The sequence below is a fragment of the Sciurus carolinensis genome, chromosome 3 (assembly GCF_902686445.1).
Source record: "Sciurus carolinensis chromosome 3, mSciCar1.2, whole genome shotgun sequence".
Classification (NCBI taxonomy): Eukaryota; Metazoa; Chordata; class Mammalia; order Rodentia; family Sciuridae; genus Sciurus; species Sciurus carolinensis.
This window is the reverse complement of record NC_062215.1, coordinates 103,372,529-103,398,500: the sequence shown is the minus strand read 5'-3', so window position 1 is coordinate 103,398,500 and position 25,972 is coordinate 103,372,529. Positions and strand designations below refer to the sequence as shown.

General features: G+C 34.9%; 1 protein-coding gene and 1 non-coding gene across 5 annotated transcripts in view; both read left to right on the top strand.

Moving 5' to 3' along the window:
- Stam2 (signal transducing adaptor molecule 2) overlaps positions 1–25,972 on the top strand; it is a 50,467-nt gene that overhangs the window by 5,779 nt on the left and 18,716 nt on the right. For 3 of the 4 annotated variants that reach the window (XM_047545257.1, XM_047545255.1, XM_047545254.1), the window contains exons 2-8: positions 12,003–12,087; positions 13,363–13,438; positions 13,543–13,641; positions 14,690–14,836; positions 16,388–16,457; positions 17,018–17,204; positions 24,588–24,682. In XM_047545257.1, coding sequence (XP_047401213.1) covers positions 12,003–12,087; positions 13,363–13,438; positions 13,543–13,641; positions 14,690–14,836; positions 16,388–16,457; positions 17,018–17,204; positions 24,588–24,682 — 759 coding nt within the window. The remainder of the gene's footprint in view (positions 1–12,002; positions 12,088–13,362; positions 13,439–13,542; positions 13,642–14,689; positions 14,837–16,387; positions 16,458–17,017; positions 17,205–24,587; positions 24,683–25,972) is intronic. The other variant, XM_047545256.1, reaches the window with a different exon arrangement.
- Positions 7,360–7,443, top strand: Trnav-uac (transfer RNA valine (anticodon UAC)). Its single transcript has one exon. It is a non-coding gene; the product is annotated as a tRNA-Val (tRNA).

Sequence of the window (25,972 nt, the reverse complement as noted above, 5' to 3'; positions counted from 1 at the left end):
ATTTTGCTCACAGGCATATAGTATAGAGTATCAGAATCTGGTTAATCAACAGTTGATAGTCCTAACATCTTTTGCCCACATATCAAAATAAAACTGAAGGATATATCATTTCTTTATCTCCTGTTAATTTTTTCCTCCTTGGTTGCCTTCATGTGTGTGATGCTTAGTGCTAGGGAATCAAAACTCAGGCCTTGTGCATGATAGGCAAGCACTGTATCACAGGGCTACATCTTTAGCTTTGTACTTGGTTATTTTTAGTCTCCACCTCCCTTCTTCTGACCTGATATTTCACTTTTTTGTTGTTGGTCACCCCCACACCCCGCCTTTGAAGACAGAGTTTAATCGTCTTTGTGGCCTAAGCAGGCCTCAGGTTCTGTGGCTCAAGCCACTGGGCTGGCTCAGCCAAGCTTGATTTTTCAAAATTTCAGAAGTATTTTTGATTATATTCCTTTTTCTATTGTCAAAATATTAGCTAATTGGGCTGGGGCTGTAGCTCAGTGGTAGAGCGCTTGCTTCACATGTGTGGGGCACTGGGTTCGATCCTCAGCACCACATAAGAAAATAAATAAAGATATTGTGTCCATGTACAACTAAAAAAAGATTTTAAAAAATTAACTAATCAACAGTATTTGTTAGAACCCCCTGGTGGATAAATAATATTGTTTCTAGAAACCGGAGACATTTGTTATTGCCCAAACATTCTTTTCCCTTACCCTTTCTGTTTTAGGACTTGGTTTCATATTGGCTTATTGGCATCTTCAGCTCTTCTTGGTGTAATAAATACTGTTTACATTAACAATATTTTCTTAATGGTCTTGTAAACTTCTGGCACTTGAAGAATAGGCACATCCCTGTCCCTTTAACAGCCTGTGGAACACTTAACAGTTCTTTACCACAGATTCATCTATTATTGTTAGTTTCATAGAGCCCTTTAGTTACCTACAGTTAAGGAATACTCTGTGAAGTAGTTCCAATTTTGACTTTTAATGGAAACACAAAAACTGTGTTTAATAGCTCTCATTTAACCAAAAAAGCATGGGTTTGGGGATGTGATGTAGTAGTGGAGCATTTGCCTAGGTTGTGCAAGCCCTGGGTTCTATCCCCAGCACTGGGGAAAAAAAAGAAAGGAAAAAAAAAAAAAAAAAGGATGAGGATCATGAAGGATTTTAAATTTTTGTTATGCAAAGTTTCCCTCTTACTTTGTTTTTTTTTTTTTGTTGCTAAGTCTGATCTTGAACTCCCTGGGCTCAAGTGATCCTCCTACCTTAGCCTTTCCATGCCACTGCTTTTGGCACTATTCAGTGTAGTTTTTAAATGAGTGCATGTAGGGTGTAAATTTTACTTAAAAAAATATATATATATTTTTTTTTTGGTGAGACTGGGGATTGAACCCAAGGGTGCTTTACTACTGAGCTAATACCCCAGCGCTTTTGGTTTTATATTTCAAGACAGGGTCTCGCTTAGTTTCCCAGACTGGCATGGAACTTGTGATTCTCCTGCTTCAGCCTCCTGAGTAACTGGGATTACAGGTATTTGCCACCTGTGCTTAGCCAGTAAAAATTTTATTGAATCTGAAGTTATTTGAACTTTTTCTTTCTTGGTCAATAAATATTCCCGTATAGCCAGGCATAGTGGCACATGCCTGTAATCCCAGCGATTGAAGGCTGAGGGAGGAGAATCGCAAGTTTGAGGCCAACGTTAACAACTTTAGTGAGGTCCTAAGCAATTAGAGAAATCCTGTCTCAAAATTTAAAAAGGAGACTGGGATGTCGCTTAGTGGCAAAGCACCCCTGGGTGTTCAGTCCCTAGTACAAAAGAGAAAACAAAAAGCAAAACATTGTCCCATATGAAGCACTTGTTTGCAACTTGAAAATTATAGTGACTCAATTTTAGTTATGGAACTAAAGGGATTTTAAATTATTCTTACTAACAGCTCTGCTTAAACAAATCTTACATGTGCACTATTTTAATTTTCCTATAATACTAAGTACTTGAAGTGGAGGCTGAAGAGGAAGAACTTTTTAAAATGTTATTATTTTATTAGATTCTGTTATGTTATCTAATAATAAATGTTTGCATTTAATGTAGGAATTGAAGGTCAGTGTGACAGATATCAAGGAATGGTCTGTTATCTCCTGAAAATTACTTTTATTCTGAAGTGGCCACATACTTATTTTTAGCCATTATTACTTCAGTTTCATGTCGTAATTTTGTCAGTATCTGATGGTATAGTTTAAAAATTTTTTAGCCATTCAAGTGTGTATCTCACTGTGGTTTTAAAATGAATTTATCTGATAAATCTGATATTGATTTTGGGCACCTTTATATGTATGTATTTGCTAAAAACATATCCTCTCTTTCAAAGTACTTAAGTCTTTTGTCCATTTTTCTTTTAGTTTTCACAACTCCTCTTTTAACCATGGAATGCATCTACCCCCCCCCCCCATCGAACTCAGGGCCTTGTGCTTTCGAGGCAATCACTCTACCAGCTGAGCTGTCTCCCCAGCCCCATGGAAGGCATCTTAATCCCCATATTACAAATGAGAACATAGATTGAAAATTGAGTCAGCTGAGGTAAAACTACACAAAGTCCTTACACTAGTAAGTTTTGGAGCTAATGTAGAGAAGGCAGGTCTTCCCTGTGTAGTTGGTGCTGTGCATCCCACCTGTGAAGCCTGCAGATACTCCACAGGTGCATACACAGTATGCAGATGATCTCAATCTGCAGAGGCCATGCACTTACCTTCAGTCTATCCAGTTTTTTAAAAAATATTATTTTTGTAGTTGTAGATGGACAAGATGCCTTTATTTTATGTGGTGATGAGGATCAAACCCAGTGCCTCACATGTGCCAGGCAAGCGCTCTGCCACTGAGCTACAACTCCAGCCCTGCCTATCGACTTTTGATTCTTCCTTTCTTTGGAGGTGTTAGTGGCTTCTTTGTAGATTCATTTTTCCTTTTCCCTGGCCATTAGTGTCTTACATATGATGCTTCCTGATAGGCCTATGCAGTAGAAATTGTACTTATTTATGTTTCTGTCCTGTTCTGTAATTCTAATTCTCTAATGTAAGGGTGTATGTGAAGTTTGGAAGGGTTGTGATTCTCAGGATTACGAAGAAAATTTGGGCAGAAACAATGAAGAAAGTAAATTTGCAAGAATATAAAATCTGCCTGTGTACTTTTATTGCTTTCATTTTAATCGGCAGTTTTAAATAATCAAAAGCAGTACAAGGTGATTTCGATGTTTTCCCCCCTCCTTTCCTCTAATCTGCTCTATATTCCTAACTTCTAGTTCCTCATAGTCCTTGCAAAAAATGTTGGTAGTGACCTGAGAAATGTAAAATCAGTGGCAGTCACTGTACTGAATTCTACCAGAGGAAGCTCTTAAATATATTGTATATTATATGATGTTTCAATAAATGGAGTTATCATGCCATTTTGCCTTGTAAACAAGAGCTGAACTTGCATTTGTCTTATTCTGCATACGTAGAGAAACTGAAAGCTATGTATGTATGTTCGTACATAGAAAAACTGAAAATTAACTTGCTGGGGAAAGGCAGTTTAATACAGTGTTTTAAAATTGTAGCACATATCCTGAACCAGACTATTCAGGTTGAAATCTGTTTTCTACTTACTGACTTTATAATCTTGTGCTTTTATAGTTTCGTGACTTTATAATCTTCTTACTCTTTTGTACCTCAATTTCCTCATCTATATAATGAGAATCCTCCATTTTGTGGGAGAAGAAGTGATTTAACTTATGTAAAATACTGAAAAGCTATTATTTGCTATTAATATTTTAAACTAAATTATTTGTTATTCAGTTCTCAGGGTTGTAAGTTGGTTTTCATTTTTAAAAGTTTTCAAAAATGTAAATGTAAGTAGGACTTATATTGCTGTTTCCCCAGAATAAACTGAAGAAATACATCTGTAAAAGTTTACCTAAACAAATAAGAACATTAAAGGAAAAAAGAAGATTAAATGAGAAAATGTGTATATTTAACCCAAGTACTACAGAATGCTTAGTATGGTTGTCTTTGGAGACAGAGAAGGAGGTAAAATATAATAATCTATAAGACTGAGATATTGGACAATTGAATATTTTAATCTAAATTACACTACTTAAGAATTGTGTCTAGAAAATAACAATTATATATAATTTTGGTAGTATAAACATGATGTATTCACAAACTAGGAAAAATTGAATCTCTCTTTTTTTTTTTTTTTTTTTTGCTACCAGGGATTGAACCCAGGGGTGCGGAACCATTGAGCCACATCCCTAGCCCTTTTTGTATTTTGTTTAGAGACAGGGTTTCACTGAGTTGCTTAGGGCCTTGCTAAATTGCTGAGGCTGGCTTTGAACTCGCTGTTCTCGTGCCTAAGCCTCCCGAGCTGCTGGAATTATAGACATGTGCCACTGAGCCTGGCAGCTCTTATATTTTCAAATAATTATTTAGTTTATAATGAATTGGTCCAAGGGCATGATTCTGTCTTTTTTTTTTTTTTTTTTTTTTTTTTGGTGCTGGGAATCGAATCCAGGGCCTTGTGCTTGCAAGGCAAGCACTCTACCGACTGAGCTATCTCCCCAGCCCCAATGATTCTGTCTTTAGAAGCTGTCAACTGTGGTTATCTGTTAGATTCTAAAATAAATTCTTCTCTCATTTACTTGCTTTCCATATTGTAGTTTGTTTCTGCTTGTGGAAAAAGAAAAGGTCTTTTCTTCTTTTAAACCTTTCTCCCTGTTCTTATACTATAATTGTAAAGTATAAAAAAAAAATTTGGGTTTTCTTCAACTAATACATATAAGCATATAAGCTATATTTTCCTCCTTAGGTTGCTGTGCTCTGGATGTGTCCCCCAAAATTAATCTGTTGGAAACAGTCCCCAGTGCAACAGTGTTGGAAGGTGGGACTTCTAGGAGTTGTTTCAATCATGAGGGTTCTGCTTCCAAGACTGTATTGATGCTGCTCTTAAAAGGGCTTATGGCAGGAAGTGGTGGCCCGTGCCTCTAATCCCAGGAATTTGGGAGGCTGGGGCAGGAGGATAGCAAGTTCAAAGCCAGCCTCAACAATTTAATTTGGGGATGTGGCTCAGTGGTTAAACACCCTCTGTTCAGTCCCCAGTACCAAAAAAGAGAGGAGTGCTTATGGGAGTGATTTGTTCTCTTCTCTTTCTACCTTAAGAAAATGCAGCAAGAGTATTTTCCCAGATGCAGGATTCTCAGTCTTTGACTTTCTAGCCTCCAGAAGTATTAGAAGTAAATTTCTATTCTGTAAATTACCCAATCTCAAGTATTCTGTTATAGTATCACAAAATGGATTAAGACAACGATCTAAGCATTACTTCCAATTATATCTAAAGACATCGATACATCATTATAATAAATTTTTGTGTTGGCTTCTGTTATAGTCTTTTATCTGTATGTGCTGGCCGTTAATTTGCATGTGGTTAGGGTTTACAAGTTTTTTAATAAAAATACATGGTGTTTAGATGCTAAATAAATTGTTCTAGATTATTTCCAATTTTTATAGTTCAGTAACATTACTACTCCAACAACAAGCCTTATAATCCCATGGGCATAGAATTTTAATAGCACCTGTCTGATTTTTAAACTATGGAACTATGAGCTAATAGTGCATTGTTAATTTTGTGGTAATTTGTTCCATAGCAAGTTTAAAAAGTGAGATTCTGGTACAGAAATTCCTTTCTGTGTATTTTTCAAATTTTATCACTTCTTTTGGCCCGTATTCATGTTTCCTAACCCTATTTTTGTAATAGTGACTTTTAAGATTTTGAACTTTTCAGTTCAGAGATTTCATTTTTATAGTTTGTTTCTTTGCTGAGTACTTACTGTCTACTAACTTATGACCTCTTTGCCTTAAGTTTTTGAAAATATGTGTAATGACTGCTTACGGTCTTTTTCATTTTTTACTAATTCTACCATTTGGATCATGCTGACATCTACTTTTATTAACTGCTGTTTTGACTGCAGAGCAGTCTTTTGCATATTGAATATTTTTTACTATTATGCTGGACATCGTGATTGTTCTTTGTAGAAGAGTCTGGATTACATTATCTTCCTATAAGGGTATTGAGTTTTGCTCTGTTAGGTAAGTTGCATAATTGGAGAATCTTTTAGGTTTTGTCAGGGTTGGTTCTATTTGTAAGATTTGGTTCTATTCTTTCTAAGGTAGGTCTATTTTAATTTCGAACTTTGAATTTTAAATTCTAGAGGACTTTTACTTCTAAGGTGTAGCCTTTGGAGGGTTCTATCTAAATCAGGCTAATCATGCAAGCATACTTATATTATATGACATACTATACCATACCATGCCATAGATTGGGTGGGTTGAAATTTGTTTCCTCACAGTTCTGGGTTCTGAAAGTGTTAAGATCAAGGAACCAGTAGGTCTAGTGTCTGAGGTTCTTCCTTTGGGTTACTTGGGTTGGAGACAGCTTTTTGTTGTTGTTTTTTCTCTGCATGTTGTCATATGGCTTTTGCTGGTGTATGCACCTGGAGAAAGAGCTTTAGTTCTCTGGTCTCCCTGCCCCACTCCTTCTTCTTCTGCTCCTCCTGTTTGTTCCCCTTTTTTTTCCTTCTTTATCTTTTTTTTTTTTTTTTTTGTATTGGGGATCAAATTCAGGGTCTTGTGAGCACTCTGCTGCTGAGCTATATCCCCAAGCCTAGTCTCTCTTTTAAAAAGTATGCTTATCTTGGGACAAGGGCCCCCATCCTTATAATCTCACTTAACCTTCATAGTATCCATACTTCCACATTCAGCTACACTAGGATTGGGGCTTTAATGTAGGAGTTTTGAAAGGGACATAAACATTTCAACCTAATAGGCAGGACAACTCCCAGCACATGAACTGTTAGCTGCATAGTAGGTGATCTCTGGTAGCCGTTATAGAGACTCAAGTGGTTTATGTAGCTCAGCCCTTGACCAAGGACTTGTGGCAAATTCCTTTGCTTCAAAGTCTGGTTTCTGTCTCCTAGCTGTTCTGCTTGGGATGGTCTTCCTTGTGTTGGAACAGAAAAGTGTTTACAGGCAGAAAGCTGGGGGCCATCATAAGGCTCACTTCATATTTCTCTTCCCTCAAAGATCTCAGAACTGCACTTCCTGTAATTCATTTTCTGAAAATAGTTGTCTCATCTATTTTAACTACTTTTATAGTTGTTTTGGTAAGATAGCAAGGGCAGTACCAGATACTCTGTCATGCTTGGAAGCATAAGACCAATCCTGAGTTTTTATTTCCAAATGTAATAGGAGGAACTTTAAAGATTTCTTGCAGGCATTCTTGTTTTGTATAGTTATAAGAATTTTTTTCATTATTGATAGAGACTATTTTATTAAAAGTTTTGGGGCTGGGGAGATAGCTCAGTTGGTAGAGTGCTTGCCTTACAAGCACAAGGCCCTGGGTTCGATCCCCAGCACCACAAAAAAAAAAAAAAAGTTTTGCAGATAGATTTGTATTCTCTTTAGAGCTGTGTTTTGAACATAATGAACTGTATAGAGGGGGAGTCTTTTTGTTCCTCGTAGTTATTGATGGAATGATTCTTAGGAATCTTAGAGTCTTTCTGAACTATTTTACTGTGTATTTGAGGCTCTCTATATACAGTAATCAAGGCCTGGTGATGAAATGTTATGACTTACACCCACTGAACCCTGGCAGTTTAGAATTCAGGCCCTAGGTGGGTTCTTTTAACACTTTCCCTCTCTATGCATTTGACACAGGATAATGTAAGTTATGGCTCCAAGACTGGGCAAAGTGACATGCTATAAAAGAGTGGTTTCTTAATTATAATATTTAAAATTTTCCAGGAGTTTCAAATACTAGTAAGTACGTAATTTAACTGCTATTTAGTTCACTTGAAAAATAAAGTCCTTTTTGGCAGGCCATTATAAAGTCTTCAGATTTTATACTTTTTTAAAAGAATAATTATGAGTCCTTTATTTGTAGAGATTAAACTAGGCTTGACAGAGTATTCAAATCAGGGTTTTTCCATTTTCTATGAAAATCAAATCAAGTAAACAATGTTCTTTTTCTATATTTTTGAATTATCTGAAGGCATTTGGTGTTGTTACCATAGGCTTCATGTTTGATTGTATTACATGTATCAAATTAAGAAAATAATCATGAAAAGTTGAGTTCTAGCAGAACTGAGTGGGTTATTAGATAATCTAAAAATTAATTGTGCCTGCGTGTGTTTGTACTCCTACACTTGGATACTTGCAATTTGATAATTCCTGATGCTAGCTTCTCAGATTCATGAGCAGAGTAGATTCTTAAAATGTTGAAACCACTGACCAATAATTTGTACTAACATTTTTCTATTCCTACCTCATACTATGTGTGAAGTTCTAGATAGGCCAAATGAAATTCAGATTCACATGTAAAAAATAAATAACACACATACAAAAGAGAATATGAGTGAATATTTAATTTTCAGGTAGGTCAAACAGGATGTTGAACGATACTGTAAAAAGAAAGAATGGTAATGTGCTACAACAAAAAGAAACAAAACTCCATCTTAAGAGGAAAGAGCAGCATGAAACCAGTAAATTATATGTAATATGTGTGATTTGCTATTCAGATACAGAATATAAAACTAGTCATATATATATATATATATATATATATATATATATACACACACACACACACACACACACACACACACACACACACGAGGTTCTTTGCCTCCCTCTGTGCCATTGTCTTCACTGCTGAACTCTGTCTTCTAGTTGAGTCTTGGCAGGGAAGCAAGGAGAGACCTGTAACTGCATAAGCCCACGGGCACTGCTGCCTTTTACTACCACTTGGTTGCTATTAAAGCTTGGTCCTAAAGCCCCTTTGATGTTTGTCTGCTCAGTATTGAATCTCTGACTGGTCTAGACCTTTGCACAGACTTCACCAGGATTACACTGGACATCATAGCTCTTTTGCTTTATTTACTCAGAAGCTTGCTAATGTTTCATAAATTATCACTATTGTTACCAGGGTAATAGGGCATGGAGGAGCAGCCAGCATCATTTATTTACTCATTGAATAATACTTATTAATATTTACTGTGTGCCCTAGATACTATTTTATGGTACTAGAAATAATACTAGTAACAAAATTTCTGCCACAAGGGAGCTTATATTCATTTTACTGTGTAGAGAGATAAACAATAAACAAGATAAAGTATTATGTTATGAAGTATCTACAGAAAGGCCTATGCACAAAATTCTACCCTCCTTTGATTTTCTTTTTTTTTCTTTTTTTTCCTTTTTTTTCTTTTTTTAGTGGGCAAATTTTTGCTTTATTCTTTCAAGTTTTTTTTTTTTATTGTATACAAATGGGATACATGTTGTTTCTCTATTTGTACACGGAGTCAAGGCATACCATTTGTGTAATCATACGCTTACATAGGGCAATGATGTTTGATTCATTATTTTTTTCCCTTCCCCCCAACCCTCCCACCCCTCTTTTCCCTCTATACAGTCCTTCTTTCCTTCATTCTTACCACACTCCTTATCCCTAACCCTAAACCTAACCCTAAACCTAATGCTAACCCCTCCCACCCCCCATTATATGTCCTCATCCGCTTATCAGTGAGATCATTCGTCCTTTAGTTTTTTGAGATTGGCTTATCTCACTTAGCATGATATTCTCCAATTTCATCCATTTACCTGCAAATGCCATAATGATTTTCATATTTAGTCTTTGTGGGTTATGAATATGAATGATACCCATAACAAAGAAAAGAGACTTGAGTACCTAATGGATATAAAATCATAGTTTGCAGATAACTTCTCACTGGATTGATTTTGTACCCATTCTTTCCACCTCTCTCTCTCTCTCCCTGCCTCCCCCCGCCAACCCCCTGCCAAAATGGTACATCATGCAGCTGTTAAAAGCATTGATATAAATGTATATTTATAAACACGGAGAAATAGTTATAAATGCAAACCTAAGTTCAAAAGGATACATTTAGTATGATTACAAATTAATGGGGAAGACCTTCTAACTCTGTAAGTTTCAGTAGTGTCACTCAGAGTCTGTGCCTCCTCTTCACCTCTACTGTAATGACTTAGCCGATTGCTGAAAATAACTTGCCTTACTTAAGCCCTTCTTCACTGTAGACTAACTGAAATTCCCGCACCATTGAGTGACTTCTTTTTTTTTTAAGCTTGGGTGCAGTCTTTTAAAAAATTATTTGTTATTTTTAGATATACATTACAGTAGAGTGTATTTTGACATGCATGCAGGAGGTATAACTTATTCTAATTAGATTCCATTCCTGTGGTTGAACATGATATGGAGTTACACTGGTATCATGTATTCATGTATGAACATAGGAAAGTTATGTTTGATTCATTCTACTGTCTTTCCCATGCCCATCCTCTTCCCTTCCCTTCATTCCCCTTTGTCAAATCCAATGAAATTACATTCTTCCCTCCACTCCCAGCAGCTCAGGAAGCTGAGGCAGGAAGATCGTAAGTCAGAGGCTAGCCTCAACAACTTAGTGATACCCTGTCTTAAAATAAAAAATAAAAAAACCTTTGGATATAGCTCAGTGATAGAACGCCTTTGGGTTCAATTCCCAATACCCCCCCCCCAAATAAAACAATAAATGCTTTAAATATTTTAAAACTTTAGGGAAAATAGTCATATATTACTTCTAGTAATGTAAAATATTGTAGCTACTTTGAAAAACCACTTGTCCTATCCTTAAAAAATTAGTTACCATTTGACCCAGCAGTGCTGTATATCAGAGATTGAAACATATGCCCACACAAAAACCTATACATGAATGTTCATAGCAGCAGTATCTTATTTATATTAGCCAAAAAGTTTAAAAGAAAAAGCAAACCAACATGTTCATAAACTGATGAATGGATGAATAAAATGTGCTGTATCTATTCAATGGAATATTATTCAACAATAAAAGAAATGAAGTACTAATACATGATACAACGTGGATGAGCTTTGAAAACATGCAGTATAACAAGCCCATTACAAAAAAAAAGTACATGATACATGATTTTCTTTATGTGAAAAGTCCAGAATAGGCACATGTGTAGGGACAGAAAGTTGATATGGAAGAAAATGAACACTGATTGCCTTTGGGTAGTTTCCGCAGATGCCCGCGGAGCAGAGCGCTCTGTCTTGGTGAACCCGCCGGGTGTGTCAACTCCCAGCAGCAGGCAGGCGCTAGGTTTGCCCTGCAGTCTGGCTCTCGCCTCGGGGCCTCTTACTTCCTAAGATCAGCACAGCGTCTGACCTCCGCGGGTTCCTTCCTGGGCGGTTGGGGGCAGGACATGCCTACAGGGGAAGGCAAGTGGGGGATGATAGCCATCCTAGCCAGCCATTGGTCTGCTCCTCGGCCTGTGCTCAACAGCCATTGGCCTAATCCCTAGCCTCAGGTTTTAACTACTCAGCAATTGGCCAGATCATTGTTAGCCTGCGAAATTCAAGTACTTAACAGAAGGTGTCTCTCCCCCCCCCCCCCCCCCATCATCCCATCTGTCTGTCTCTCCAGGGCAGATTCTGTTGGTCTGCCTAGTAAAATCTCTTGCGTGTGTTCCTGCATCCGGAGTGGTTTTTCTGGGCACTATTCACTTTTCAGGAGGCATTTTACTATCAGTAAGATATACCATATCTCAAAACATTTAATTATACAATTTTTAAAAATTGAAGTTAGTAGAAATACTCTATCTTTTGAGGTTTTTCTGCAGTTCTTTTATCTTTGGCAAGAGAAGAGGTGGGGCTTCTTAACTATTGTGCCTTTATTGGTTTTTAGTGGGTTTTTTTTGTTTTGTTTTTTAATTTTATAGTTGTAGATGGATAGAATGCCTTTATTTTGTTTATTTTTATGTGGTACTAAGGATCAAACCCAGTGCCTCACACATGCTAGGCAAGTGCTCTGCCACTGAGTTGCAGCCCCAGCCCATTTTTAGTGTTTTGTAACACAAAATTATACACTAATTGTCATGTGTGTTAATATATCTTAGAAAAAGCCACAAATGAGTACAACACCACAGAAGATTGGAGTCTTATTATGGACATATGTGACAAAGTTGGAAGCACTCCTAATGGGTAAGATACTCAATAAATGTCTAGGAGCTTAATTAACCTGTGTCTCTTCATGATACAACTTTGAAAGGGAATTTTGGTTTTTGTTTTATATAACTAAACTATTTAGTTTTGAGAAATAAAAGAGAGCCAGTAGGCTAGGTTTTTGAGAGTAACCTTATTCTGAAAAAAAAAAAAATAGAAGAGTTAAGCTAAAAACCTGAGCTATGTTAGCATAGGTAATTAAAGGTTTGACACAACAGAGACATATGTTAACAATGAGTAGTTTAGTTATTTGGGGAATTTCCCTGTGACTTAAACACATATGAAAGGATTTCCATAATAACAAGGTAAATATAATAGGTAACATAATGAAAAAGGTGAATGTAAAAAAGAGTGCTGCTGGATGTGGTAGCGCCTGCTTGTAATCCCAGTGACTCAGGAGGCTGAGGCAGGAGGATTGCCAGCCTCAGCAATTTAGCAAGACCTTCAGCAATTTAGGAGGACTCTGTCTCAAAATAAAAAAATGAAAAAGAGTGGGGATATAGCTTAGTGGCAAAGCACGGCTGGGTTCAGTTCCCTAGTACCAAAAAAAAAAAAAAAATTAAAAATAAAAAAAGTGCTTTTGAGGAAGATGTGGCAGTTAAGCTCAGCTGATTGATTATACACTAAAAGTGTAGAAATGGTGAAAGCATCTGTTTTAACATTCAATTCTTTTTCTTTTTCTTTTTTGCAGTACTGAGGCATCACATATGCTAGGCAAGTGCTGTAGTGCTGAGCTACTTCTCCAGCCCTTTTTAAATTTTATTTTAAGACAGGGTCTTAACCAAGTTGCCCAGGCTGGCATCAAATTTGTGATCCTTCTACCTTAGTTTCCGAGTAGACTCCAGGTGTACACCACTGTGCCTGCAAACATTCAGCTTTTTCATGTGAATCTTTTAAGAATGTATGTTGTGCTAGTTCTTTCCAAGATGAGAATTTGTTGTGAAAGCTCTCTATCTTGAAGAAATGAAGACAGCATTTATTTGATATAGTTCTCTTATGTTGACTGATGTTTTGTGAAATGATTTGTGTCTTGATTTGGGGTGTACATGTTTACAACAGTTTTGTTTTTTTTTAAAGTTCTACAAGTTTGTGAATAGAAGATTGTGTAAAATCATTTTATATAGACCTATTCTTTTAACAAAGTTAAGTTTCCAGAGTTTATTTTTAAAGTTATTTGGTTAGAAAATTCCTTACATTTTTAATGTTTGAGTTGAAATTCTTAATAATATTTAACTTTCTCCATTTTTTTCTTAGAGCAAAAGATTGCCTAAAAGCCATAATGAAAAGGGTAAATCATAAGGTTCCTCATGTTGCTCTGCAGGCATTAACTGTGAGTAAAAGTCATGTTATTTGACTAAATTATGAAGATGCATTTATTTCAATAATGAAGAAGTATTTCAACATTTATATATTAATTTTTATTTTAATTAACAGCTTCTTGGGGCTTGTGTGGCAAACTGTGGAAAGATATTTCATTTAGAAGTATGTTCCCGTGATTTTGCATCAGAAGTACGTGCTGTGATAAAAAATAAGGTAAATTTTAAAAAGAGAAGAAATTTAAGTCATTAAAAATGCATGTTGTTCATTATTTTAATTATATAATAATGTGTTTTATAAATGAAATAATTTTTAGATAAATTGAAAAGAAGCTTCTTGTTCTGAAATTCAATTTTAAAACAATTTATAGCACTAAAAACTTTTTTCTGCCTAAAGAATTTATGTTAATTTAGCTAATCTTCATTGAGATCTAATAAGTAGTCACTGTTTTAACCATTTTGGATAGTGTCTTGTTTAATGTTCCTCACCACTGTTGGAGGTTAGATTCTCTTTTCCTGTTTTATACATGCAGAAACTGAGGCTTTAGTATTTTCCCAAGGTTATGCAGCTATTAAATAGCAAACCAAGATTTAGATCTAGGTTTCTGTGACTCCATACTCCTACCTCTAAATAACATTCTATGTTGACTCCCATCAGCATTGGTGAGCTAAGGGGACTTTATTTTAGAGCAGAGTGGAGGGGGCCCTCATAAGGTTGTTACTGACTCTTTGCCACAGAAACTTGGAAGCACCATTCTCATGTTTTTAGTGATAAAAATTCCAGAAATTTAGTCAAGTTGATATGAAAATCATAATTAATATAGAGAATGTTCAAAAAACATAGAAGATAGAGCCTTGGAATATAGAGGATTTATTATCACGGCAAGACTTATAAATTAATGTTTCAGAAGGGTAATTTTGGACTGGGGCTGTGGCTCAGTGGTAGAGCACTTGCCTAGCATGTGTGAGGCACTGAGTTCAATCCCCAGCACCATATTTAAGGAAAAAAACCAAAAAACAAAACCCCTAAATAAACAAAATGAAAGTATTGTGTTCATCTACTACTAAAAATCTTTTTTAAAGGGTGTTTTTACATGGAACAACAGTATCTTAATAGTATAAACAGGCTTCTGTCAATTCTGGATTTTTGTTGATGTTCATATAATTAAAGAGAATTTTGGTGAGAATTCTCTTAGTTAAATAATTATAGTATTTATTTTAACTACAGTGGGTTTTTTTTTTTTTTTTTTTTTTTTCTTGAAAAGGCTCATCCTAAAGTATGTGAAAAACTGAAATCTTTAATGATGGAATGGTCAGAAGAATTTCAGAAGGATCCCCAGTTTAGTCTTATATCTGCAACTATTAAATCTATGAAAGAAGAAGGAATTACTTTTCCTCCAGCAGGTTCTCAGGTGAGAGATTCATTCAGATTCATGTTTGGCTTATACTATTTTGAAGGTATGTATTTTATATGAAAGATTATAGGCAAGGGATATCTCAGATATCTCAATCATTTCCTACCGTCATTCTTTTTTTTTGTACTGGGGATTGAACTCCAGGGCACTCAACCACTGAGCCACATCCCCAGCCCTGTTTTGTATTTTATTTTATTTAGAGTCAGGTTCTCCCTGAATTGCCTCGTGCCTCACTGTTGCTGAAGCTGGTTTGAACTCACGATCCTCCTACCTCAGCCTTCTGAGCCACTGGGATTATAGGCATGCGCCACTGCACCTGGCTCCGCCCTTCTTGAAGTGACAATCTAACATAGTGCCTTATATTTAATAGACATTCTAATTGTTCAGTGTTTTTCCTGGAACTTTGAAAAGTGGATCTGTGAAATTAGAAATTTTTTGGAGAGTTAGGGAATAGGATGGTGGGAAGAGGAGACACAGGGGTAATGACTCATGGAGTGGGCTATTTTTTTAGATTTGTGGGAAACCACTGTCTGAGTGCTTTGCTGTCAGTGCCTTTTTTTCTCCAGTTAATATTAAGTTATGGGCTAGGGAAAGAGACTAAGGAGGGGAATACTATATTTTCTTTTGTTTTAGATTGTAAGAAGACAAAGCAGCTTTAGGTCTAGCTGCTTAGATCAAAAGATTCAGGGTTGAGTTTTGAGACAGATGTCCTATAAGTAATAAAAAGCTACTGCTGTGTCCTTTATACATAATTGTTCTCAAAAATCTATGTTAAAGAACTGGTTGAGGGCTAGGGATATAGCTCAGTTTGTAGAGTGCTTGCATGTTGAGCACAAGGCCCTGGGTTCAATTCCCAGCACCACCAAAAAAAAAAAAACTATTTGATAGCACTGGGGATGAGTCTCAGTGGTAGAATGCTTGCCTAGCACTGCGGGGTGGCGGGCGGAGGGCTGGTTGATGGTTCACAGTCCTGGATACCTGTCTTTACATGCCATTAAATTTAAGCATGACTGTTTATTCCTCTGCTATACCTGAAAAGCCACCATCATTAACTAATGAGTAGAAGAGGACTTCAGATGAATTCCTAGAACTGTGCTTGTTCTCTCTCTCCTCCCTCTTCTCCCCTTCAGTAATCATGATTTCTTGTTGGTACCACTTCTATAGCTCTAAGCCTGTAGCAACAGAGCACTTCTCACTTGAAGAAGAGAATCTTGGACAGTTGAGATCAGGAAGTGTAATCGGGAAAGACTCATATTTATTCATTCTATAAATTTTTAAGAACTTTCTTTACACCATGTTCTGTGTTATATACTTAGATTTATGCAAAATGTAATCTAGTTTATGCCCTTTGTGCACTTACAATTTTTTCTTGAAAACGCTGATGTTTTAATATTTGAAAACAACTACTTAAAATTGTCATAAAGTTCTTGACTTTTAAATGAAACTCAGTTATATTAGTATTTTTTAGAATTAGAATTTGTAAGTAATTATAGTACTTATGTTTTCTTTTAAAAGATACTTATGTTCATTTTACTCATACATTTACAGACTGTCTCAGCTGCTGCCAAGAATGGAACATCATTGAGCAAAAACAAAGAAGATGAAGACATAGCTAAAGGTAAAATGATCAAACATGTATAATTTAGTATCAATTAAAATACCCTCAGCAGAAAATTTTGATGAAATAAAAATTGTAATAAAATTAGATGTGCCTTTAGTTGAGGTCACTTAAATCTAAAAATTAGTAGGGTCTTAAAAGTAAAGGGGAAAAAATGACAGGATGAATTTAATTCATTTTCCTTTTCAGTAATATGTATTTAATGTCCTACCTTTGGAAAGATTACATTTCACCTTTTCTGTAATGCCAAAGTTATGAGTCAAGCACAGAAATATGTTCATGGCTTGTCCTATATGGAAAGTTACCCATATTATAATGTCACAATCTGGTTGCTATAAAAATAATAGCTGCTGTGTATGACAGACTGTGATAATAAGGAATGAGCAAAAACTATTTTAAAAATGTCATGTTTCCCTGCCCCACTAAAAATTAACTGTTTAGTATTTAATTGGATAAATAAAATATTTGATTTATTGTTAAATATCTAATATTTCTTTTTAAACTTTTGTAAAAATCAAAATTAATCCTATCTTTTTTTGCATTTTAATTTTTCAAACTAGCTATTGAATTATCTTTGCAAGAGCAGAAACAACAACACACAGAGACAAAATCTTTATATCCATCTGCAGAAATTCAGTTAAATAATAAGGTTGCACGAAAAGTGAGAGCTTTATATGATTTTGAAGCTGTTGAGGACAATGAACTTACCTTTAAACATGGTGAAATCATTATTGTTTTGGATGACAGGTATGTTTTAAACATTTATTTATGGAATTTTCTTCAGTTTTGAAACACAGTGTTCTTAACTGAGAATCCTGAATATTCAGTTCCTTGACTTTTGGCATACTTAAATCATAATAGAACATTTTCTCTCTATTTTTTTTTTTTAGTTGTTATTGAACATTTATTATATTTATTTATATGTGGTGCTGAGAGTTGAACCCAGTGTGTCACACATGCTAGGCAAGCACTCTACCACTGAGCTATAACCCCAGCCCCAGAACATTTTCATACCTTGTTTTTTTTTGTTTTTTTTTTTAATAAACGTTAGACTAGATGTCAGTTTTTTATGTTGTTGTTAAATTTGCTAATAAAGGATCCTTTATGTCTTAGGTGAAAGATGTATTAATATTGTTGAATAGAAACATATTCAGTATTCTGAATGCATTTACCTTGGGATTTGTGTATACCAAAATTATTGGCAGCGTATCTTTGGGAAGACATGTTACTACAGTACCTTGATCAAAGCAACCACAAGCTATGCTTGGCTCCTCAATTCTTGAATCTACTATTCTTCCCTCTTTATAGTTTCTTTGTCATTTAAAATTTTAAGAAAAAATGTGGTCTATATTGAGCCTAATTCTGTTCTTTTATTTTTAAAAGAAATTGATGAAGCTGCACATAGTGATGCACACCTATAATCCTAGTGATTCGGGAGCCTGAGGCAGAAGGATGGCAAGTTCAAAGCCAGCCTCAGCAACTTAGCAAGACCCTGTCTCTAAATTCAAAATAAAAAGAGCTGGAGATGTAGCTCACTTGATTTAGTGTTCCTGGGTTCAATCCCCAGTGCCAAAAAAAAAAAAGGAAAGAAAGAAACTGATGAAATTTTAGCAAGTGTGAGACCTGACAGCTTGTTGCTATGAACAGAGATTGCAAATTTATTTCTTATGTTATAAATAACTCAGCGAGAATATACTAGTCTAGTATATTTTTAAATGAGTAGATACATAATAGTTTTACTTTGTTGCAGTTAATATTTAAGAAATGTTATGTTATAGACTCTTTAATAGGAAATGAATGAGGACACAGTTCTATTTTCATCAAAACTATAATAAAATAAGGGAATTAAAATTACTATACACAATTATACATAAGGCAAAATGTGATAAGTACCATAAAAGGGGTACTGGTGGGTGCAGGAAGAGAGCATATTTACACTTCGTGCAGGCATCCAGGAGAGAAGGCTTATCCAGGGGCTCCATTTCAGGTGAACCATGATTGATTTTGAAAAGAGGAAAAATTTTGCAAGAAATTGAGAACAGGAAAGGGAAGCTCTCTTAGGCAGTCAAGTAGGTAGCACTGCTTTTATTGAGAAAATCATCTTTTTTGCCTTCAATTTTGTTTTAAAGTAATTGTTTGAATTGCATCACATGATCCTTGAAAGAGAGTAAATAGAAATAAAAAGGTGACTTGTTCTAAACACAGGTAGTCTGAAGTGTCCAGTTTCTCAGTATCTTTATGTTAGAATAGTTACCAAAGAACCCAGGTTTACACATTGATATTCTTATATAACTATAAATTTAAAGACATTTATACATAAAAACAAAACTATAAAATGAGTAGTTTTTCTGTTTCAAATTTAGAACATTATTACATTTATGTAATAAAATTTTTTAAACTGTTGCTTCCAAATTAGATACGGTACTGCTTAATAGCACAGGTATTTCAGCAGATCTGTACTGCCCTGTGCTGTGATAACTCATTTCTTCTTTTTTCTATTGAAACTGTTGGGAGTCTTTATTCAGTGTCTGGTGATATAATCTGGCTTTTGTGTGGTATTATTTGCCTTTTGTAATCTACTGACCTACAACGAATAGAGGGTCACATTATTCTACTACACCATTTCTTTTCATGGAAGTTCATTTATAGCACAAACATTAAGTAATTTAGACTAGTATAATTTTCAGTTAAGTCTTATCACTGCAAAAAAGAACTTTTCTCTGTAACTACTAAGAGAATTGAACATGAGTATGATAGACTGATTATTATCATTTTATAAAAGGATACCCCAGTCTTATAGTTGCTAAAGGTATGCTTACCAGTAAGTTTGGGTTAAATGTTGTCATTTTAGGTGATTGATAATCGCTCGCAAAATTTTAAACACAAATGCAGGTTTGGATGCTAGGATTCAATGGCATTCTTCAGTTAAAAGGAAGTCATCCAAATGATTCACAAAAATGACCCTCATTGTTTTAGATTGCTATGGAGTTGAAAATATAAAATTTTCACACGCAGAACTTCAGAACTCTTGAAAATTTATTGTTCTTGAGTCTCAGTTTAAGAAATACTCAGTCGATTTAAAAAGGCATGCATTTCTTACTAACATTATATACCAAAAAGCCTTTAATTTGATACATTTTTAACTAACTCACTGCTCCTGTTTTGTTCTCTATGTAAGCATTTCAAATAATCAAGTGGAATTCTTGCAGTTCAAAAAATACCATGTTCTGATTAGACCTGTACATTTGGTTCTCTGCCTGGAAAGCCCTTTCAAAGAAGACAAAAGCATTTAAAAAAGAAAAAGAACTTTACTAGCAAGGGAGTTTTGCAAAAGAGTCCCAAGTTTTAGAGGAATTGGCTCCTCATACTAAAAGATAAAAAAGGTATTTCAAGGGAAAGACCCTCAGATTACCAACATTTCTAGGTTTACTGTGTGTATGTTTGAGGTAAAATTAACAGTTTTTTTTTCCCACATGACATCACTTACCTTTATTTATTGTCATTGCAAAACCTGCAGATGAGTTGTTTTTGTTAAGTCAGTAGCTTATGGGAAATCTCAGGTTTTCTCTTTTCTTCTTCCCTTCCCTCTCCTTTCCTTCCTCTTTCTCTTTTCCAAAACTAGATAGGATATCCTTGCCCCCCCCCCTTTTTTTTCAGACTCAGAATGCAAAATTTGTGGTTTCTTTGTACTTTATTTTCTTGTTTATCCACATCAGCAGCAGGCAAATGCCATTTTTATTTCTGTAGCTTTAATTTACTTTTCCTTTTGATGAGTTATGAAATATCCAAAACCCACCTGTGTCAGACTGTCTATTCTAAAAAACCTTTAAATTCTTCCCCACTTTTAGCTCCGAGTAGAGTTAGGAGTTCCCTTCTCTGTGTTGTTATAACTCTCTGAACATAAATAATAGCATTCCTTGAGTTGTATTTTAAGTATTTTCTTTTTTTTTTTTTAACATGTGTCTCTCCTAAGTGACCTCCTTCTCTGGGTGGTGGTGGGGGGCGGTGAGGAGGGGACCAATCCCAGAAGGTAAAGCAAATAACATATTCTTAGCTAGTGGGAGAAGGTGAAACACTGGATTTTAAGTTTTTCAAGGGCAGAAATAATCTCTTAATTATCTTTGCAAGTTCATTGCTTAGCCAGGAAGCACTGTTCAGTCTTTTTTTTTTTTTTGTGGTGCTGGGAATTGAACCCAGAGACTTGTGCTTGCAATGCAAGCACTCTACCGACTGAGCTGTCTCCCCAGCCCACAGTTCAGTCTTGATAGAATTTCATTAATGTTAACTGAATAATCAACTAGTTGAACATGAAGTTTATGTCCTTATCTTATTTTTTTACTTAGTTTTGATTTATTTTTCCCTCTAAATATAAATGAGACATTTGAAATTTTCCTTAATCATCTAATGGTTTATATGAAATTATAGTGCTGAATTACCTTAATTTAGGAATTTAAACTTAGACAATATTTTGTGCCATTAACATTTTGTAAATTCAACGGGTAGTCAGTAGAAAGATTATAGAGCCAGTTTAGGACTGGAAAAGAATCATCATGCTTTGACATGGTATTTAGTTGGTTTGTGTGCTTTTATGCCTAATCAAAGAGTTTGTGGTAGTGGTTGGGAAGGAAGTTATCCTACATTATTAGGACCACTAAGTAAGGCTATCTTTACAGTTGTTGATAGGTTCAAGTAAAGGCCATGTATCTATTTCAGAAGTGTGAATTATCTGGTTTATCTTATAAATTCTCTTAAGTTTAGATTTACTTTTTTAAATGCAAAGTTCAAATTAAAAAATGTGCATGTGAGAATTTTTCCTGTCCTATATAGAAATTAGCAAATGTAATATCTTTGAACTATCAATACCTCATTTATTTTTGATTTAAGAATTTAGGTGATTGTCAGGCATGGTGATGCATGCCTATAATCCCTTTGACTTAGATGTCTGAAGCAGAAGGATTCCAAGTTTGAGGCCAGCCTCAGCAATTTAGTGAGAACCTCAACACCTTAGATCTTTTCTCAAGATAAAAAATAAAAAGGGCTGGGGATGTAGCTCAAGGGTAAAGTGCCTCTGGGTTCAGTCCCCATTATTCCCCCTCCCCACCTAAACTTAGGTGATATATAGCTCTTTCATATCTTTGTTGAACGCATTAGATGTAATACAGCAAAATCATAGAAGGTAATTCATTTTTTAAAATAATTTATTTATTTTGATTCATTGTAAAGAAATGGGGTACAACTTGTTTCTCTGGTTGTACATGAAGAAGAGTCATACCATTTGTGTAATCATACATGTACATAGGGTAATGATGTTTGTCTCATTAATTCATTCTTGAGATTCATCCCTAGGGGTTTAGGGATGTAGCTGTGAGGTAGAGTTCTTGCTTAGCATGCTAAGGCCTTGGATTTGATTCCTAATACCATACACATAATAAAAGATTGGTTCTTAAGAATACCTGTTTAGTAAGTCAGCTTTTTTGAAAAGAAATAGACAAAATTATTGAGATTTTCAGATACTTTGAATAGAAAATTCTGTCAGTGGGCAAACTTAAAACTGGAAAGAGTTTACCAAGATTGGTAAATATAAGCTTAGTATACAAATATCAGTGGTATGCTTTAATCCTAATTAGAAAATGTAATAGAAAAGTCATTCTCAATAGTAAAAAATTATATGAATGAACTAGGAATGAATAAACCTAAAAAATATATAAGGTCTTTATGGAGAAATTATGAAATTCTTTGAAAGATAGAAAAGAATATAAATATATATTATTATGTTAATATTTATAAAATACAACTGGAGAGAGACCTGGTAAACCTTAATATTATAAAGCTTTAGTTTTTCTCATATAAGTTTAGTACATTTCCAGTTAAAATTCCTACAGAACTTTTTTCCAGAGTCCTTAAAAAATATTTTAATATAGATATGAACATGAGAAGATATATAGTAAATAAAAAAGAATAACAAAGTATTTCACCTTGGTGTATTAACTGGCTTTAGTAAACAAACATATAGGAGTTCCCTCTTGTCCATGAGGACTATGTTGCAAGCAGTGGATGCTTGAAATAGGATTGTACTGAACCTTGTATATACTGTGTTTTTGCCTGTACATACATACTTATGAAAAAGTTTAATTTATAAATAACACACAGTAAGAGATTAACAACAATACTAAAATACAACAATTATAACAAAGTTATAAAAGTAGTAAAAATTATGTGAATATGGTCTCTCCAGATATCTTATTATACTGTAGATCTTAGCAACCTCAGCATATGATTTTTTTTTTCCTTTGCTTAGAAATTTGAGAACTTTGGCTGGGGATGTAGCTCAGTGGTAGAGTGCTTACCTCGTATGTATGACTTCCCAGCACTGGGGAAAAAAAAAAAAAGAGCCAAGAACTAATTTTGACTTTTTCACTTAAAGGCAGCTGGCTTCTTTCTGACTTATTTTAATTCTATTAGCATTACCGTTCTTGTGCTTCTGGGCCATCATTTAATGAAATAAGGATTACTTGAACATGCACTGCGGTACCACAGCAGTCAGTCTGTTAATCAAGACAATTGCTAAGTGTCTAACAGCAGGGTAGCATATATGGTGTGGATATGCTGGACATAGGAATGGCTGACTTCAGGGCAGGATGGTGCATAGTTTAAAACCTATGACTTATTTGCTTCTGGAGTTTTCCATGTAATATTTTTGGACCTTGATTGCTCTCAAGTAACTGAAAGCACAGAAAGCAATACTGCAAATAAAGGAGGGACTATTTTATGGACTATTACAACAGAATGGAATTCAGAAATAGGCTCATGAACAGATAGCAGCTTGCTATTTTTGAGTTAAAGTATCATTAGTTAGTAGAAAAAATGATGGGCTATTCATTAAGTTTTGCTGGAGTGAATGACTCATTTGGTACAAATAAGATAAAATTTGATTGAGCTTCACACAGTACATGAAATTTTTGTTTTACATAAATTAAAGGTGGGAGAGGGTAAAAAGAGAAATCTAAAATTTAGATATTGGTTCAAGGGTAGGGAAAGATAAAAGTGTAAGTCATTACTTAACAAAGATTACTAACTTTTCTTAACATGGGAAAAAAATCATAGAATAAAGAAGGATAAACATATACTTAAAGGAAGTGATAGCCTTGGAGAAAAAAATTGGATTGATTTAGAGAAATAGTTGCTATCCAGGATATGTAAGGAACCCTTATAGATCCATGAAAAAAAGATAACCTTGTGGAAGAAGAAAAATGGACAAAGTATCTAAACAAGCATTTTACAGAAGAAAACATCTAAATAGTCACCAAACAACAAGTGGAAGCTTAGAAAGAGGAAATAAGTACAATGAAATATGATTTTCTCTTCTGTCTGATAGCAACTGTAAACTTAAATGGTTATCATATACGGGGTTGGGAATACAATAATGGGAGGAGGAAGGTGAACTTCCACAACTACTGTGGGGAATATTTGACAATGTCTAATAAAATTGAAAATGCTTATATTTCATGTCTCAGCAAGTCCGTGGTTTTTGTTGTCGACTGTTGCATTGTACCCTTTAGTTCAGGGTAATCATGACCCTAATCTTTATAATGATGAAAGACTGGGAACAGCTAACTGTTCATTTATACAGAAATATATCATGTTCTTATAATCAAACTTCAAAATAGATAAGCAGGTATTAATATATGAAATTGAAAAGATCTGTAAGGATTAGCTATCTTCTGTGTCTATCAGTTGACTATAAATATATGCAAAAGAATAAAAAATAGACTGTCTGGAAAGCTACATACCAGCTCTGTGTTGGTGTGGGTAGTAAGAAGGATGTGAGGTTGGGACTTAGGGTCACTGGTAAAGGGGACTTCAGTATTAATCTGTGTTTTATGGTTTTTAAAACCCCAGGATGATATATGGCCAGTTGCTAATTAGTTCTAAATTTAGGTATGAGAATATGGACATTTGTTTTATTTGTACTTTTTAATATTTTTTATTAAAATTAAGAACATCCAACTTTTAAGTATAGCTGAATGTGAACTGATTTTCAAAATAGGATACATTTAATTTTTTTTCTCTCTCGACACTACAGTTCAAAAATGTAAAGAACAAATGACATCTTTTGCATTATATTTTCAGTGATGCCAATTGGTGGAAAGGAGAAAATCACAGAGGAATAGGTCTTTTCCCATCTAATTTTGTCACAACTAATTTAAACTTGGAGTCTGAGGCAGGTAAGTTAAATTTTAGAGAAGATTAAATCTATTAAAGTTGTTTCATTTAAATTTTATGATTGGCATTTAAAAGTTGATTGTCATTTAATTTGTTTTATATCATTTATAAGGCATTATAATTTAGCCTATTTCTTTCTTTTTTTTTTTAAGTGACATTGAATTCAGGGTACACTCAACCACTGAGACACATCCCCATCCCTATATTGTATTTTATTTAGAGAGAGAGGGTCTCACTGAGTTGCTTAGTGTTGCTTAGTGCCTTGCCATTGCTGAGGCTGGCTTTGATTTTGTAATCCTCCCGCCTCAGCCTCCTAAACTGCTGGGATTACAGGCATGCACCACCATGCCCAGTATTAACCTACTTTTTTTTTTTTTTTTTTTTTTTTTTAGTTGTAGATGGACACAATATCTTTATTGATTTACTTTTATGTGGTGCTGATAATTGAATCCAGTGCCTCACACGTGAGAGGCAAGCACTCTACCACTGAGCTATACCTCCGGCCCTAACCTACTTCTTAAGGAATTAATTTAGCCCATATCAATCCTAGGACTCTTCTTTTTTTTTAATTTTTTTTTTATTCATTCTAATTGATTACACATGACAGTAGAATGCATTTTGATACATTGTACACAAATGCAGCATAACTTCTCATTCCTCTGACTGTACATGGTGCCGAGTCACATCAGTAGTGTAATCATACATATATATATATATATGGTAATAATATCTGTCTCATTCTGTCATTCCCATCCCCACAGCTCCTCCCCTCCCCTCCCCTCACTCCCAAAGTTCCTTCATTCTTCCCTACACCCCCCCCCCCACCCCGTGCCCCCACAATGGATCAGCATTTGCTTATCAGAGAAAACATTCAGCCTTTGGAGTTTTGGGAGTGGCTTATTTCACTTAGCATAATATGCTCTAGTTCTATCCATTTACCTGCAAATGCCATAATTTCATTCTTCTTTAAGGCTGAGTAATTTTCCATTGTGTATATATGTACTACATTTTCTTTGTCTAATCATCTGTTGAAAGGCCATCTAGGTTGGTCATTTGACTCTTCTTATATTTTAAATCTTTTGAGACTTAATGTATTTAGCAACCATGTAAATAAGTGTTTAAATCAACCTAATTATATAGTGTAAGAGGCACTTTTGGGTCTGTTCTATACAAAGAATGTTGTTATTCATCATTGAGATACAGTGAAGTTGATAACTGGGGCTAGAGGAGTGGGGCGTCCCTGGTTGGCAAGAGCCAAGTGTGATTACAAGTTATATTTTAGACTTTACCCC